Source organism: Macrobrachium nipponense, chromosome 28, assembly GCF_015104395.2.
Source record: "Macrobrachium nipponense isolate FS-2020 chromosome 28, ASM1510439v2, whole genome shotgun sequence".
NCBI classification, from domain to species: Eukaryota; Metazoa; Arthropoda; class Malacostraca; order Decapoda; family Palaemonidae; genus Macrobrachium; species Macrobrachium nipponense.
Window position 1 is genome coordinate 36,804,007 of NC_087217.1, and position 15,000 is coordinate 36,819,006.

Here is a 15,000-nt window from a genome sequence, read left to right on the forward strand (position 1 = left end):
ACCCAACTTGACGCCTCGGGTGGGGGGTGCCTCTCCAATTGGTGGGTCTGGGAGCATCTTGGGTCCGATCCCTGAACTGTCCAGGTCCTCAGGGACAGTTACTGGATCCCCTTCAGAGACATAAACCTTCCCTGACGGGGGAGCCGGACAGAGGGGCGTTCAGCCCCCAGACCCCTTGCTCTGTGTTGGTGGCCTTGAGGGAAGGGAACCTCAAGGACATATACTTCCAGATCCCAGTACACCCCTCCAGCAGGAAATACCTCCGTGTAAGGTGGGAGGGATTGACGTACCAGTTTAGGACCCTCTGATTCGTCCTGTCCACGGCACCACAGGTTATTCACAAGGTTATTCTCCCTTGTGTCCGCCTGGACCCACAAGAAGTGCATGCGTCTCCTGCGGTACCTGGACGATTGGCTACCCCTTGCCTCCTCAACAGATCTCTTGAGGGAGCAGAGGAAAGAACTCCTGAACCTCTGGGCTTGTCTAGGTATCCTGAACTGGGAGAAGTCGCACCTGGAGACTACCAACAGGATGGTGTAATTGGGAATTAATCTAGATACAGTAAGAGCCTGGGCGGTCCCGTTGAAGGAATGAATTTCCAACTTCAAGGGCGTAGCGACCCCCCTTCCTGACAGACAACCCGACCAGCTTGAGAGTGGCAGAGTCTTATAGGCCACCTTGTCGCTCTGGAGAAGCTAATACCCCAGGGAAGGCTGAAGATGAGGCCCATCCAGTGGAACCTGGAGGACGGGTGGCCCTCGGACGGGAAGACCCCATGGGAGATGATAGCTCCATTTCAGCTGATGGCGGAGGCCCGTCACTGGTGGCTAGATGACGCAAACCTCCGGTGGGGTGTTCCGCTGGCGGACGTCCCTCCAGAGATGCTCTTATTCATGGAGACATTGAGGGAGGGCTAGGGAGCCCACCTACAGACAGAAATGAGGGGCGGGGAGTGGTTGGAACGGGAGCACGAACTCCATATCAACAGCCAGGAGCTCCTGGCCATCCTCAAAGCACTCCGTGTCTTTTAAATCAGCCTGTGGAACAATCGAGTGGCAGTCATGTGCGACAATGCCACCGTTGTTGCTTTATATAAAAAAGCAGAGGGGACTGAGATTGCGAGGGGTGGAATGGTCCCTACACCCGGCAGTAGCGGGCGAGTTGATCAGGGGGTGGGGCACCCTCACCATGGACTTGTTTGCAACGCGGCTGAACCACAAGCTCCCGAGGTTCTGCTCCCCGGTCCCGGACTTGGCAGCGATGTGGGAAGATGCATTCCCGCACCCCTGGGACGGGCTAGACCTCTACGCATTCCCCCCCTTCGGAGGCCTGAGGCAGGTCCTCTATCAACTCCAGACCTCCAAAGCAGGTTACCAAGCGAAGTGGAAAGTCTTCAGAGCCTGGTGCAAGGGACAGAACTTGGACCCCCTATGAACCAAGATTCCCCACGTCGCGGAATTCGTAGTCCATAGGAGGGAGGAAAAGGGGTTCTCCATCATGGCTATCAAAAGGGTTGGGGTGGCCTTGAGCCAGGTCTTTTATCAAGAGTGGTAGACCTGGGGAATTCCAAGTACATCTCCCCATGCATTAGGCAATTTGAACATAGCCTCCCCAGGTCCCTATCAGTACCTCGCTGGGACGTGGCCAGGATCCTGGCTGCTCTGAAAAAGCCCCCATTCAAACCGCTCAAGGTTTTCACAGACTGAGAACTTACCCACAAGACGGTCTTCCTCTTGGCTTTAGCATTCTCCAAGAGGGTGGGGGAGCTTCATTCCAATTTAATTTATTCCAAGTATAACATCTTTGAAAGGAAATATTTTTTATTGATAATTAAATAATCTGACACCTGCATAAGACAATATTTCCAAACGAACCATGAATTACGAAACCTTGGCAATTGTTCATGACTGTGTGCACTATATATTTTGGTGGTATTCCACCAGGGCAACGCTGCAAAGCCTAGCAGCCATCTTTAAAACTGAACAGGGGATTAGTGCGAATGTGAATTTTTTTTGTATCGTTAATGTTTAATGAGTAAGTGTTTAGCAAATGTTTAGGGTTAAGTGAGTAAGTGTTTAGTGAATGTTTTGTAAATTAGCGAATCTTTAGTATGTACGTATTCAGTGGATGTTTAGGGAATGTTTTGTGAATGTTAGTGTTTAGTGAAAGTTTTGTGAATGTTATTGTTTCGTGAATTCTTAGTGTGTAAGCATTCAGTGAATATTTGCTTTTAGTGAATGAATGTACTGTGAGGGATTAGTGAATATCTTGTGGATGTAATGTTTAGTGAATACCTTCATAACATGCACAAACAATATAATGGCAGGCAATGCAGAAAAGATTTGAAGACTGGTTATCAAGAAGAATCATAGACTACAACAGAACAGAAACGCAAAACACAAGAAACCACATGGATTATGAACACTTGGCTGCATCGGCATGCAGAGAAAGGTCAAGGTCACGAAGCAGGGCCATACAGGAGAAGGAGGGTGATAACAGGAATAAGGACTTTACTGTTATAGTGAAACCAGTATGAAATGAGCTCTCCGGTGGGGCTGTTTGGGTCCTCTCCACCTGTGTTTCATCTCTGCATATCTGCCTAATCTATAACAACAATGGAGATCAAAACCTTTTCTCCCATCACTTCCAGATGTCAAATATCAACTTTTTTTGTTATGCAGAATTCTTGGTCGATTACATAGGTTCACAATTGATAAAGTTTTTTTGTTTTTTCTTATGCAATAACAAGAAATGTAATTAGATTTTCTATCAACGTGACCTTTCATTTTGGTGCTGGTGCCTATATTTCAGAAAAAGTTAAGAAGGCATCGTGGTATTACAGTTACAACTCTTCACGTGTTTAAATCCACGGATAAGCAGCTCTTGAGACTGCAGTGGGCTACTTTCGGTAGTAACGGTATGTTTGGGGACATTTCCCCTTTCTTCAAATTTCGTGATTTCTTAACATCATAGGTCAAGAATAAATTGGTAAGAAAGGAAATATGAAATAAAGCATAACAGAGTAAGTTGGACAAATGAGAAAGTAAACCATCATACAAACAGATCTCTCTCTCTCTCTCTTCTCTCTCTCTCTCTCTCTCTCTGACGATTGATTGGAAACTTTAAGATGGACGACATTCCTCGTTATGGATAATATATAGGTGATAAGGAACAGCGTTTTTAAATTCATAATTCGAAAATGAACCAGAAATATGTCGCCTATTTCTATAGCAGTACTTAACTACTTTTAAGTATTTAATTTTTTGTAATAATGATAAATGTATATCAACAAGTACCGACAAAATAGAGGAGATGGACATATGTTAAAATAAAAAAAAAACTAAGATTTAGAAGAGATAGAGATAGAAAGAGAGAGAGTGGAAATGAAAAACAACCATTATAATCTTATGATTAGGTATAGCCTCAGGGTTTGTCACACGTGTAAAGTTGTTTTGTAAAACTGGAAAAAGGGCATATTTTTAAACTCTTAGTCCAAGAAAGCTTGTAACTTATTTTGAAAAATATCTTCACTTGATATTTTTTGAGTAAATATCTCTGCTTGATACCATCCAGTTCCAATGAGGCCCTGTTAGCAAATTTTATATGTATATATATATATATATATATATATATATATATATATATATATATATATATATTTATATTTATATTTATACGTGAAATAAATTCTGTTAAAACAGGATACAACTCAAGTATAAAAGGCCCATTAAAACACTGGTTTAAAGTTAAGGACTATAATTCGGTGAACTGACTCCCAACGTCATCAAGTAGTGAATGACCGAAGAAATTATATTTGCAAAATATATAGTGGGAGATATGCCCTTAGGTGATACCTGGGGTCACTGCTAAGCCAACATTGGCTCTTTCAATTATCTTAATCTGCTTCATCATTGCCTGAAGGAAGATATTGTCTATATGGTCAGAGTTTCAGCCTCCATTGGAAAGGTTGATCCTATTATCTTGTTGTTTCATCAGTGAAGATTCTACCATATGACATTTGTATTGACAGCTGCTTTTGTATAAGATTCAGGATAAGTTCCAATCCATGGTATGTTCATGTTATTTATATGTTGGAAAATTGCTGAACTATGTTATCCGTATCTAAGTGAGTGCTTATGTTGAGTTGATCTTCCAGAGAGAGATTTTCCTGTGAATCCATAGTATGAGTTATTACAATTCCTACAGGGGATTTCATAGACCCTACATCTTTAGAAACTGGTTTCTTTTGAGCATTAATTAAGGATTCCCCCAATGTATTAGGATAAGTGAAGACAAAAGGGTTAGGGTGGTCTAATGTTTGTGTGATCTCTCGTAAGTTATCCACGCGAGGGATAATGATTTTGTTTGTGAATTTTTCCTTTTCTTTGTTTTCTGTTTGTTTGTAAAAAATTAAAATTATCTTTGCTTTATGTATGGCCTTTTTCTATTATGCACTTGGGGTATTTTAACAAGATAATTTGATTTCTGATTGTTTCAAGTTTTTAAAGCGCGCCAGGCCTATGGCTAGGCCTCATGATACTATGTCCATTGTAGTACTAGTAGTAGGAAAAATTGTCAGATGTAACCATGGTTATAAGGACTGATAATAACCCTATACATGCTAATTTATTAAGCTACATAGATTTAATGTCTAATAGGCTTTGGTAAAGAGCTTATGACAACATTAATTATTTTATTTGCTTAAAAAGCAGGTGTGTAGTTGACTGCAAGTTGACTGTGACCTAACACATGTTTACGTGAGGTTGTTTCAACACAGTTAAAAGGGTTTTCATGAATGAAAAATATCACTATCTTGTAAATTATGACCCACTGTTTTTTGAGTGATCCTGTTTCTACATGGAACATAGCTGATAGCCCAGCACTGGGTGCCTTAAGTGGCTTTATTGCCACTGGTCTCTGTAGTCACTGTCACTGCCATTTCTCAGAATCATTACTTAACAATGGCGCCTTGCATGCACACGATTGTCACTTGTCTGTCCAATCTCTCCCCGCTGTATCTAGGTTTCAGTGGTAGTGTAGACATGGTGTCTTCCTTATAAACTTAGTAATAATATCACTCAGTTACTGAACAAGTGCTCCACCTTGTACCACTGCTCTCTTTCATCTTATTTCTTTTAAGCTTTGTACGAGTTGGACAGTTAATGACTGCCAGCCACTTACTATTTCTCCTTTCTTTGTCACTTTCACTGGGAATACGATGTGAGGTTGCTAGGCTTCCCTTTCCCCACCTATTCGTGCATCCTACAGCAACACACGAGTGAATCATTGCTTATAAATAAGGTGCAGATTAACTTGAATGAGTAATGTTCGTCTGATATGGTAGAGAAGCGGAAATGGCTTTTGCCCACCTGCAATGTTATTTTTTGGAAAATGATTTGTAGATGATGTCACGTTGATGACTCCTATAGCCTGAGGTGAATTGAAACATACTAACTTAATCATAGCCTAAGCTCTATACTATGACACCCAGGTTACTTTACTAATTATGAATAAAATTTGAGATATTACATTGGCATGTGTACATTAAGTATATAAATGATATGAACTTTCTGTTATTACATATGAATAGCGTTCTTGTTATTTCTATCCTGAATTGTCCGAGATCAGCATTAGCACAATCTTTCTCGTATTCCTCCTCCAAGGACACTATAAGAAACATCTTCTTATTCTTAGATATGCATATCTCCTAAAGGAATTTCCCCAAATGAACTTTAGGATAGGAATACTGAAGTGGTTTATGCTTGGAGACCCTGATGTCTAGGTGATTGCAGGACAATGTCTTCTGCTAAGATAGGAATACTGAAGTGGTTTAGGCTCTTAGGCCCTGATGTCTAGGTGATTGCAAGACAATGTCTTCTGTGGATGGAATCTTAACTATGACTGTTCACATGAATCATTTCTAATACAACCACACTGTGCGGAAACTGTAACAAGACTGCCTTCATGGTTGCGGCAATGCGGCTGACCAACACCAAACCGTTCGACTACAAACAGCCGACGACCGATACTAAAGCGCTATTAAATGTGTGCTTACATTCTAATAATTGCTATAAACAAACACTTTTCAAAGCTAAATACAAATACAACAAAACATAATATCTTCCTTTCGCACACAACGCATTTCCACTTTACGTAAATGAAGAAATATGCAAAAATATACGTAAATGGAGAAATATGCAAAAATACATACAACATGCAGCAAAGTACAATCTCTCTTGTTGAAGTTTTGACACAATTTTGTAGGAGACACCTCTGTATTTGCAAATGTGAGTGACCAATGGTCAAGAGAAATTATAGCTCTTCAAGAACATGTTACAAAGTGGACATCTGTGATTGGTTTAAAGTTTTCGATCGGCAAAACTGACTGTATCGGTTATTGTTGTCGCATTCGTGGAGCACACCCAGACCCAGAATTATGGTAAGAACTAGGAAATTTGGTAAACTGGAGCAAAATGAAAGCGATCAAAACTAGTGAAGTATGGCTAGATACCCAGGAAATGGGAAACTGTATGGGGTTCCTTATGCCATCATCAAGGGTTCCGCAAGAAGTCTTGAAATAAATAGGTATTGCAAATGACGCTGATCTGAATTTACACAGCTTGAATAGCAGTGGTAGATATATGATGTAGATAACGTAATTGATATATATATATATATATATATATATATATATATATATATATATATATATATATATATATACACACACACACACATATATATATATATATATATATATATATATATATATATATATATATATAGAATATAGAGAGAGAGAGAGAGAGAGAGAGAGAGAGAGAGAGAGAGAGAGCCTGTAGATAAAGGTTTCCTAGGATATGGACAATTGTTTCGGGTTCCTTGAAGGTATAAAGGTTGGTAATCACTGTAATACATGATGCCAGTGAAATATTTAGATTTCCCTCATCATTATTGCCCTCAACACAGAGTGATGCAAAGGGCTTTGTGAAATCCCTTTACGTACTCATGCCATTCTTGCTCTGTATTTTCCATAAATCTCCATTCGTGTCCAGCCTCCCATAGCATAGTCCTCCCCACAGGAACCCAGCGGAAACTACTTCTTCTATTTTCCCCGGGGGTTGTGTGGGGAGGGGGAAAGGGAGGTTCTTCTGTGAAAGATTTAATTCATTTGGTTTTAGATTATTTTATGTGGTTGTAAACTGGCGCAGTTTTGATTACTAGTTTTTAGCAAATGATATCGTTGTCAATTATCTTTGCCTTATGGTACGATAGAACTTGAAGTCGACCAACCGTCTAGTTTTATATACTCCTGACCAAAGTACATAAAAGTGTATGGCTCCATTCTTGGCATCTGTCTGGTGTGGTTTTTAGTTTCCAACTTTCAGTATGTTTGTTTGATTTCTCCTCTCTCTCACACACGTGTGTGTATATTTATATATGTATATATATATATATATATATATATATATATATATATATATATATATATACATACATATATAAATATACACACACATAGTATATTTGCGTGTGTATTAAGTGACATTTGAGACGTGATTTAATTTATTGTTCAGTTTTCACCTTAAATGTCAACACTCGTTTTCTGTTTAACTTCCTCACTTCAAATTTACCCCTGCCTGTTTTACCATTGATTCTGTAATCATGAAGTCGAATTTAATTGCTCTTCTCAAGTTCCCTCTGCCATGGATGGATTGACCTTGTAACCATGCAAGTTATGTAAGATACTACGACACTATGTTATCGAGGCCGACTTTGAACCTGGTTGTTGCCTTGAGGCAGCCAAAGCCAATATCCAAACAACAGCTTCACGGCCGACGCCAGTGGCCATATCATTTGCTTCTGATTTGTTCTGAAGAATTTTTTTTTATTTGTATTTTTTATTTTGCTTCAGTTCTGCACAGTACAGGTTAGCATTACGTGAGGATTCTCATACAAGTGTATGTGTATGAGACTCTTCACGTAATGTTAGCAGTAGTAGTAGCAGCAGTAATTTTTATCATCTCCCTTTACAATTATGCGCGTGTATTCACAGAAGTTTCTGCCTGGCGTCATAATATGGCGTCAGTACCTATATGTCAAAACTGTGTCGGAGGTCGTTCAAGTGGCTCAATAAAAGTCCCGTTAAAGATGAGCGATTTTGTTCAACTAAACATCAGGGAAATTTCCACGTATTAATCTGCCAGGCAATACAAAATAGAAGATGAAATGCAAACAGTATAAGCTGCTTCAAAGTTTTCATTCCCGAAATTTCCGTCCTCTTCCGGTAGACATTCGCTGGTTCTGTCCACAAGACCAAACCACTTCAATAAACCTTGGTTAATCACGGCATACGTCAACATTCCTGGTCCCATTTGCTGTTGGTCATAAACGGGCGTCTTGGCCTAATACTGTAATGTCGACGTAAAATGACGTCATTTATTTCATTGTGAGCGTCGGCCCGGTTTTTAAAATTTGAGATGTATTCAGATAAGCTACTTCCGTCATCTCTTGAAATATCCATGCATTCCAAACACGTTATCTTTCTTCCTATGAAAAGAGATTATTCTTGACCTTTCTTCCCTTTTTTGGCAAAAGTCTGGTACTTCTTCCTTGTTGTTCACTGGGACTAATTGCACATGGTTTTGGAAACGGACAAGATTTGTTGCACTGACGTTCCCGTATGGATGGCACCATGCCCGTATGTTATCCAGGCTTGAAAATTGGTTCGTGTAGGTACCTAGCTCTACTGGAGAAGGCTGCAAGAGAAGTTCCCGGATTATCTGAGACACATGAACTTACGCCATCTTTCCAATAACACTGCGCCGTTTCTTGTCTTATTTCAAACAAGACTAATGTAGATGAAATAAGCAACCAGTTTCCAGAAATAAGAATAAAATCTATGCCCAATACGTCGAAATGTGTTAATTTTCTTTAAAAAAAAAAAAAAGATTACACGCATATGAATAATTATTTCATACACTTGCCAAAGTCAAGGGGAGTAACATGTTTTGGAGGCCGCAAGGAACTTTGCTGGATTAAATAAAGCGTATTGCTATTTTTTAAATTGTTCGCGTGACACAGAAGGGTAAGAGATGTTGATGGTGCGAATCCTGAAATCTGAGTGGGAAGTGATATAGAAGTGTTTTAAGGCGCTCATCTGTGCCCTTGCAATGTATTGATTACGTCACTGAGATGTGGCTCCCGTCACGTACTGCTCATAGACCTTCTCCGACAAGAGCGTCTCCTCTCTTCCTTACTTGTCCATTTCAAGTCTGCAATGGATTGACGAATTTCAATAGTATTATTTAGTCGACTTTTGATTGGATTCCATGTAACGCCGGCGAGGTCCGTCCGATAGTGCGTTGCACGACGTTGATGGAGAACCAAACTTTGCTCTTGTGAGCCAATTCTATAGTAAACACTTTTACTTTTCAAATCGTGAGATATATTCGATATTTAAGAAGATCATTGTTTGTTGAAATGGGAATAACGTTATTGGCGGGTTCTTTTTGTAAAACGTGTAACACACTTCTTCCTGGATAGGTTCCCTTATCTTAGATAAGATGTCGGTTTACTCTGGGAATATGACTCCACTGTTGGATTTTGTGTTGATTCCTGCCAGGTTCTATCTTTGTCATTCCATTCATTCCTGCCATGCGCGTCAGTGCAACTTGTAATGTTCTCATTGTTTTGTAACTTGAGGCTTTGCCATTTTGTACCCGGTGACCTTGAGAGAGAGAGTACCTCTCATTGATTCTCAGACCTGGGGAGTGGCCCTGGGGCTCGGGTCCCGTGGGTGCGTGGCGGTAAACCTCCGTTTTCTGTTGGTTCAAACGTTGCTCATTTCTAGCAGCGTCACAGACGTCCTCCTGCTGTCTGATTAGTTACATGAGCGAAGGAAGAATGTGGGGCATTGTTAAATGGACTTGGAATCTAAGCTCGATGGATGACAAATGTATTATTGAAGAATGAACCAATACTGACATTGACGAAACAACTTGTTTCGTCTCCCCAATCAATTTTTTTTTTTATAAACTTCAGATTTGCATTGACTATTCCCCATCAAAGCGTTAAACTCGTTTTCATGTTTCATATCCGAAAATTTTTACTTTTAATTCTTAGTTTTTTTCGATTTCGTGTTTTTTGGCGTAGCTGTGTTTTTTGAGTTTATGATTTCGATCATTTTTATTAGCGTATCGAATAACATGGATATTTATCTATTTGCAAATATATATATATATATATATATATATATATATATATATATATATATATATATATATATATATTATAAATCGAAAACTAAGTTAGCAGCAGGTCCTCAAGTTAATAGATTTTTTTTTTGCTTCTTGAAAAAACAATTTCTGGCATCGTGCTACAAATGCCTTGGAGGAAATTGAGTAACTGTGATATTTATATTTATATATATTATAGACTATCGGTCACAATTATAATAACCACCATGACCTCTTTAGCTTTTTGATTTCACACTTTTTGGATATGCTTGTAACTACAAAGCCTAAGATCCTAATGATGAGCCAAATGAAGAAATGACGCCTGTAGCAGGAATCTAGCCTCCATCAGGAGTATCTGAATAGATGAGGTTAACAGCCTGACCACGACCAAGGATTAAAATTTCTTAAACTCTGTTGTGCCTTCATAAACTTGAAGAGTAAGTTGTTTACTTGGTAGTCAGTTGGCTGTGGTGGATATAGCCTAGGATGAGGAGACATAAGCATGATACCCAAACCTTAAATGATAGCCGAGAAACGGAAGGGTTCTTCTATCTTTTGGAGACAACCCATATGGGACTGATGGTACTTGCACACGCAATCTCTTTATCCTCTGGGAGGGAGAAAGAAAGAAAATACAGAAGAATTAGGGGCACGTAAGAAAGAAGCAATAAACCTGTCTGCTGTTGTGTAAATGACCGTGAAAGGCAGGGAAGGGAAACCAGTTGTTTGTAGGAAGATATTCCATACCAGGCAACAGAAGCAACAAATGTTGAACTGTGCAGTCAGAGCATTACAGGTTTCAAAGGATGAATGTAGGATAAATGGCCTGACAGATATTCAGTATTACTGGTGAGGAGGAGGAGGAACACAATCAAAAGTACAGCGTAACACTTGACAAAATTTGATTTCCGGAGAGAGGGAAGGGCCAGTTCACTCCCACTGATAAGCGAAACAAAAGATGGCCAAATACCTAACAGAGACGAATTGGGCATAAGTACATCAGGCTTTAATAACCATAATTAGGAAAACTTAGTGTGAATTCAAAGATACGATCTAGAGATATATAAGGATGTTAACATAAAATGAAGAGGGTCAGATTAATATAAGGATGTTTTAACCAGAGAAAATGAAATAAGGGATTTGGAGGAGGTAGGGGTGGGTGTCGGCTGGGCCAGTGACAGAATTACAATATACAGAAGTAAAGAAAGCTATAAGTAAAATGAAGAATGGCAAAGCGGCAGGTCCGTCAGTGGTGCTGATTGAAATGGCGAAGGTGGTACATGACATATTGGGGGAAGAAGACTGTAACTGTCAAGTGCAGTCTGGAGGATAATATAATAATGCCAAATAACTGGGAAGAAAGTCTGATGGCTGGGGGATAAGACTATAGAGGAGTCATACTAAGAAAGCATTTTATGAAGGTTTCTGAAAGAATACTTGATAAGAGATTACAAGTAATTCTGAAGATTGGTGAAAAACAGTATGGTTTTGTTAGAGGGAGATGTACAGTTGACGCTGTCTTTAGTTACAGGAAAAAGCCCAGAGTATACTTAGAAGTGTACTTAGAAATTGTACTTATACATATATATATATATATATATATATATATATATATATATATATATATTATAAAGATAAATATAGTATACCTATACATATACTATATATATAAGCCATATATATATATATATATATATATATATATATATATATATATATATGTACTTATATACTTATATATCTTATAAAAATAAATGTAATATACCTCTCTCTCTCTCTCTCTCTCTCTCTCTCTCCTCTCTCATCTCTCTTCTCTATATATATATGATTATCTATATATATATATATATATATATATATATACAAAATATATACATATATATAATATTATATATATATATATATATATATATATACATATATATATATATATCATATAGATACATATATATACATATATATGTATATACCTATTAATATATCTACTATATATATATATATAAATATATATAAATATATATATATATATATATATATAAAATAAATATATATTTGTGTGTATGTATGTATGCAGATTCACTTTCATTCTTTCAAGGTAATGCCTATTTGCCCATTTGAATTAACTTTACAGTGTTCATAATTGTGTATTTGTGCTCTTGTATCGATAGCTTTCCTTTCACCTGTTTCAGAGTCTGGTATGGAGTACGTGAACATTCCTCACGTGGTGGCCATGGTGGGTCTGCCTGCACGTGGAAAGACCTATATAGCTATGAAGCTTGCCAGGTACCTCAACTGGGTTGGCTTGCCCACTAAAGGTTAGTTGGAAACTAGAATGCAGTTATTATTAAAGATGATATTGGTTGAATATTTCTAGTTTTTGCATTATTCTGAACTAGAACAAGATAGTTGCAATATATATATATATATATATATATATATATATATATATATATATATATATGTATATATATGTATATGTAAATATATATATATGTATATATATGTATGTATATATATATGTATCTATGTATATATATATGTATCTTAATTAATCTGTTCCGAGGCGGCCTTCGTATCATGAGTTTTTCGTATCTTGAACCATATTTTACATGTAAAATGCCTAATCTGTTCCAAGCCCTACAAAAACAGCCCAGTAAATTATATTTCCAGGCCTAAAACACATGTTCTAGGGTTACGACGCCGATCCGACGGAAGAAATATGACTCCAAAAAGGCAAAATACTGTACATACTTGAGTAATATTCAACTGCATGTAATGTTCAACCCCATTTTTACTGCATATATTAGGACTTTAGCATATGTCCCTTAGAAATAAGCCTAGCCTATGTTAGCGGTTACTACTGTAGCGTAGTCTATGATTCTGACATCTAAACCTAAGAAGCTAAAAGCTTAGAATATGCCAATGCAATATAAATAATCAGTATGTACTCATTTCAAATAATTATTAATTAATCATTAACTATAATACACACACGAAAAAAAAAAACCTTCCAATCGTTTGTTTACATTCAGCTCTTACGAGGACCGAATGAACGCCAAGCATCACTTTTTCTAGGACACAGTAAGCAATAAATTTTCATTAGTATCTCTCTTCAACTAATGAAACTACCAAACAGTATAATAACCATTCATTTCTATTCTTTATTCTATCTTTACCTAATGGAGATACTGAGTTACTGACAGCTATAATGAAACATATGTAACGTAATATTAAAACAGAAGAATTATTCTAAAAAATACGTATTTGTTGGCTTCGATGATAGCAGTCTGATTTATTTTATATTTTATGATATCTAATTCACAATTTTTTTATTAAATGTATTGCATGTACTCATTTCAAATAATTATTAAGTAACCATTAACTATTATAAACAAACAAAAAAAAGCTTCCAAACTTCTGTTTACATCCAGCACTTACGAGTATCGAACGATCGCCAAGCAATCACTTTTCGTAGTACACAGTAAGCCATAAATTTTCATTATCTCTCTTCAACTACTGAAACTACCAAACAGTATAATAACCATTCATTTCTAATCTTTATTCTATCTTTATCTAATGTTTTTTTTATTAAATGTATTGCATGAATAAGTTTTTCAATTTACAGCATCCTTTTACCAATAGAATACATAAAGCACAAGGTGTAGATGCTGACCAATAGGAGAGCAGGATCTTATGGGGTGACTAGCATCAGGAACCAATGGGAGAGCGGGAGGATGGTGGCGAGTTTACTCAGTTGGCGGCGCGCGAGTTTTAAAATTGTTCTCAGTGGTCCGGGTGAATCTTGGGACTTTACAGCAACAACCTTTCGTAACTTAAGCAATTCTCGTATGGAGAGACGTAAAATTTTTTGTATTTGCTTTCGTATCTCGAGTTTTTCGTAAGTTGAGCCTTTCGTATGTCTAGGTACCATTGTATATATATATATGTATATATATGTGTATATAATAATATATGTATGTATATGTTATATGTATATATATGTATATATATATATATATATATATATATATATATATGTATGTATATATATGTATATATATATATATATATATATATATTTATATATAGTATATATATATATATATATATATACTATATATATATATATATATATATATATATATATATATATATATATCTATATATATACATATATATGTACATATATATATGTACATATATATTATATATATATATATATATATTATATAGATATCTATATTATATCTATTATATATATATATATATTATATATATATATATATATATATATATATATACACACATATATATATATATATATATATATATATATATATATATATAATATATATATATATATATATACATACACATTAGTACCTCCCCCGAAAGGAAAAAAATAAAACGAAAGGCTCAACTTACGAAAAACTCGAGATACGAAAGCCCAATGCGAAAAATTTTACTGCTCTACATACGAAAAGTTTTCAAGATACGAAAGGTTTCTGAAAGTCTGAGATTCGCCCGGATAACAATTTTGAAACTCGCGCCATATTAGTACTAGTAGACTTGCCACCATCCTCCTGCTCTCCCATTGGTTCCTGATGCTAGTCACCACCATGAAATCCTTCTCTCCTATTGGACAGCATCCCTCCCATTATGCATCTTATACGTATACGTTGTGGCGTACCTGTCTCGGCCTCTTCGTACCAACATCTCTATCGTACGCACACGGCATTTGTTCAGTCCAACGATTTCATTA

General features: G+C 36.9%; 1 protein-coding gene across 3 annotated transcripts in view; it reads left to right on the forward strand.

Moving 5' to 3' along the window:
- Window positions 1–15,000, forward strand: part of LOC135201666 (6-phosphofructo-2-kinase/fructose-2,6-bisphosphatase 1-like) — a 229,128-nt gene that overhangs the window by 52,696 nt on the left and 161,432 nt on the right. For all 3 annotated transcript variants that reach the window (XM_064230778.1, XM_064230780.1, XM_064230779.1), the window contains exon 2: window positions 12,428–12,553. In XM_064230778.1, the coding sequence (XP_064086848.1) occupies window positions 12,428–12,553 (126 nt within the window). The remainder of the gene's footprint in view (window positions 1–12,427; window positions 12,554–15,000) is intronic.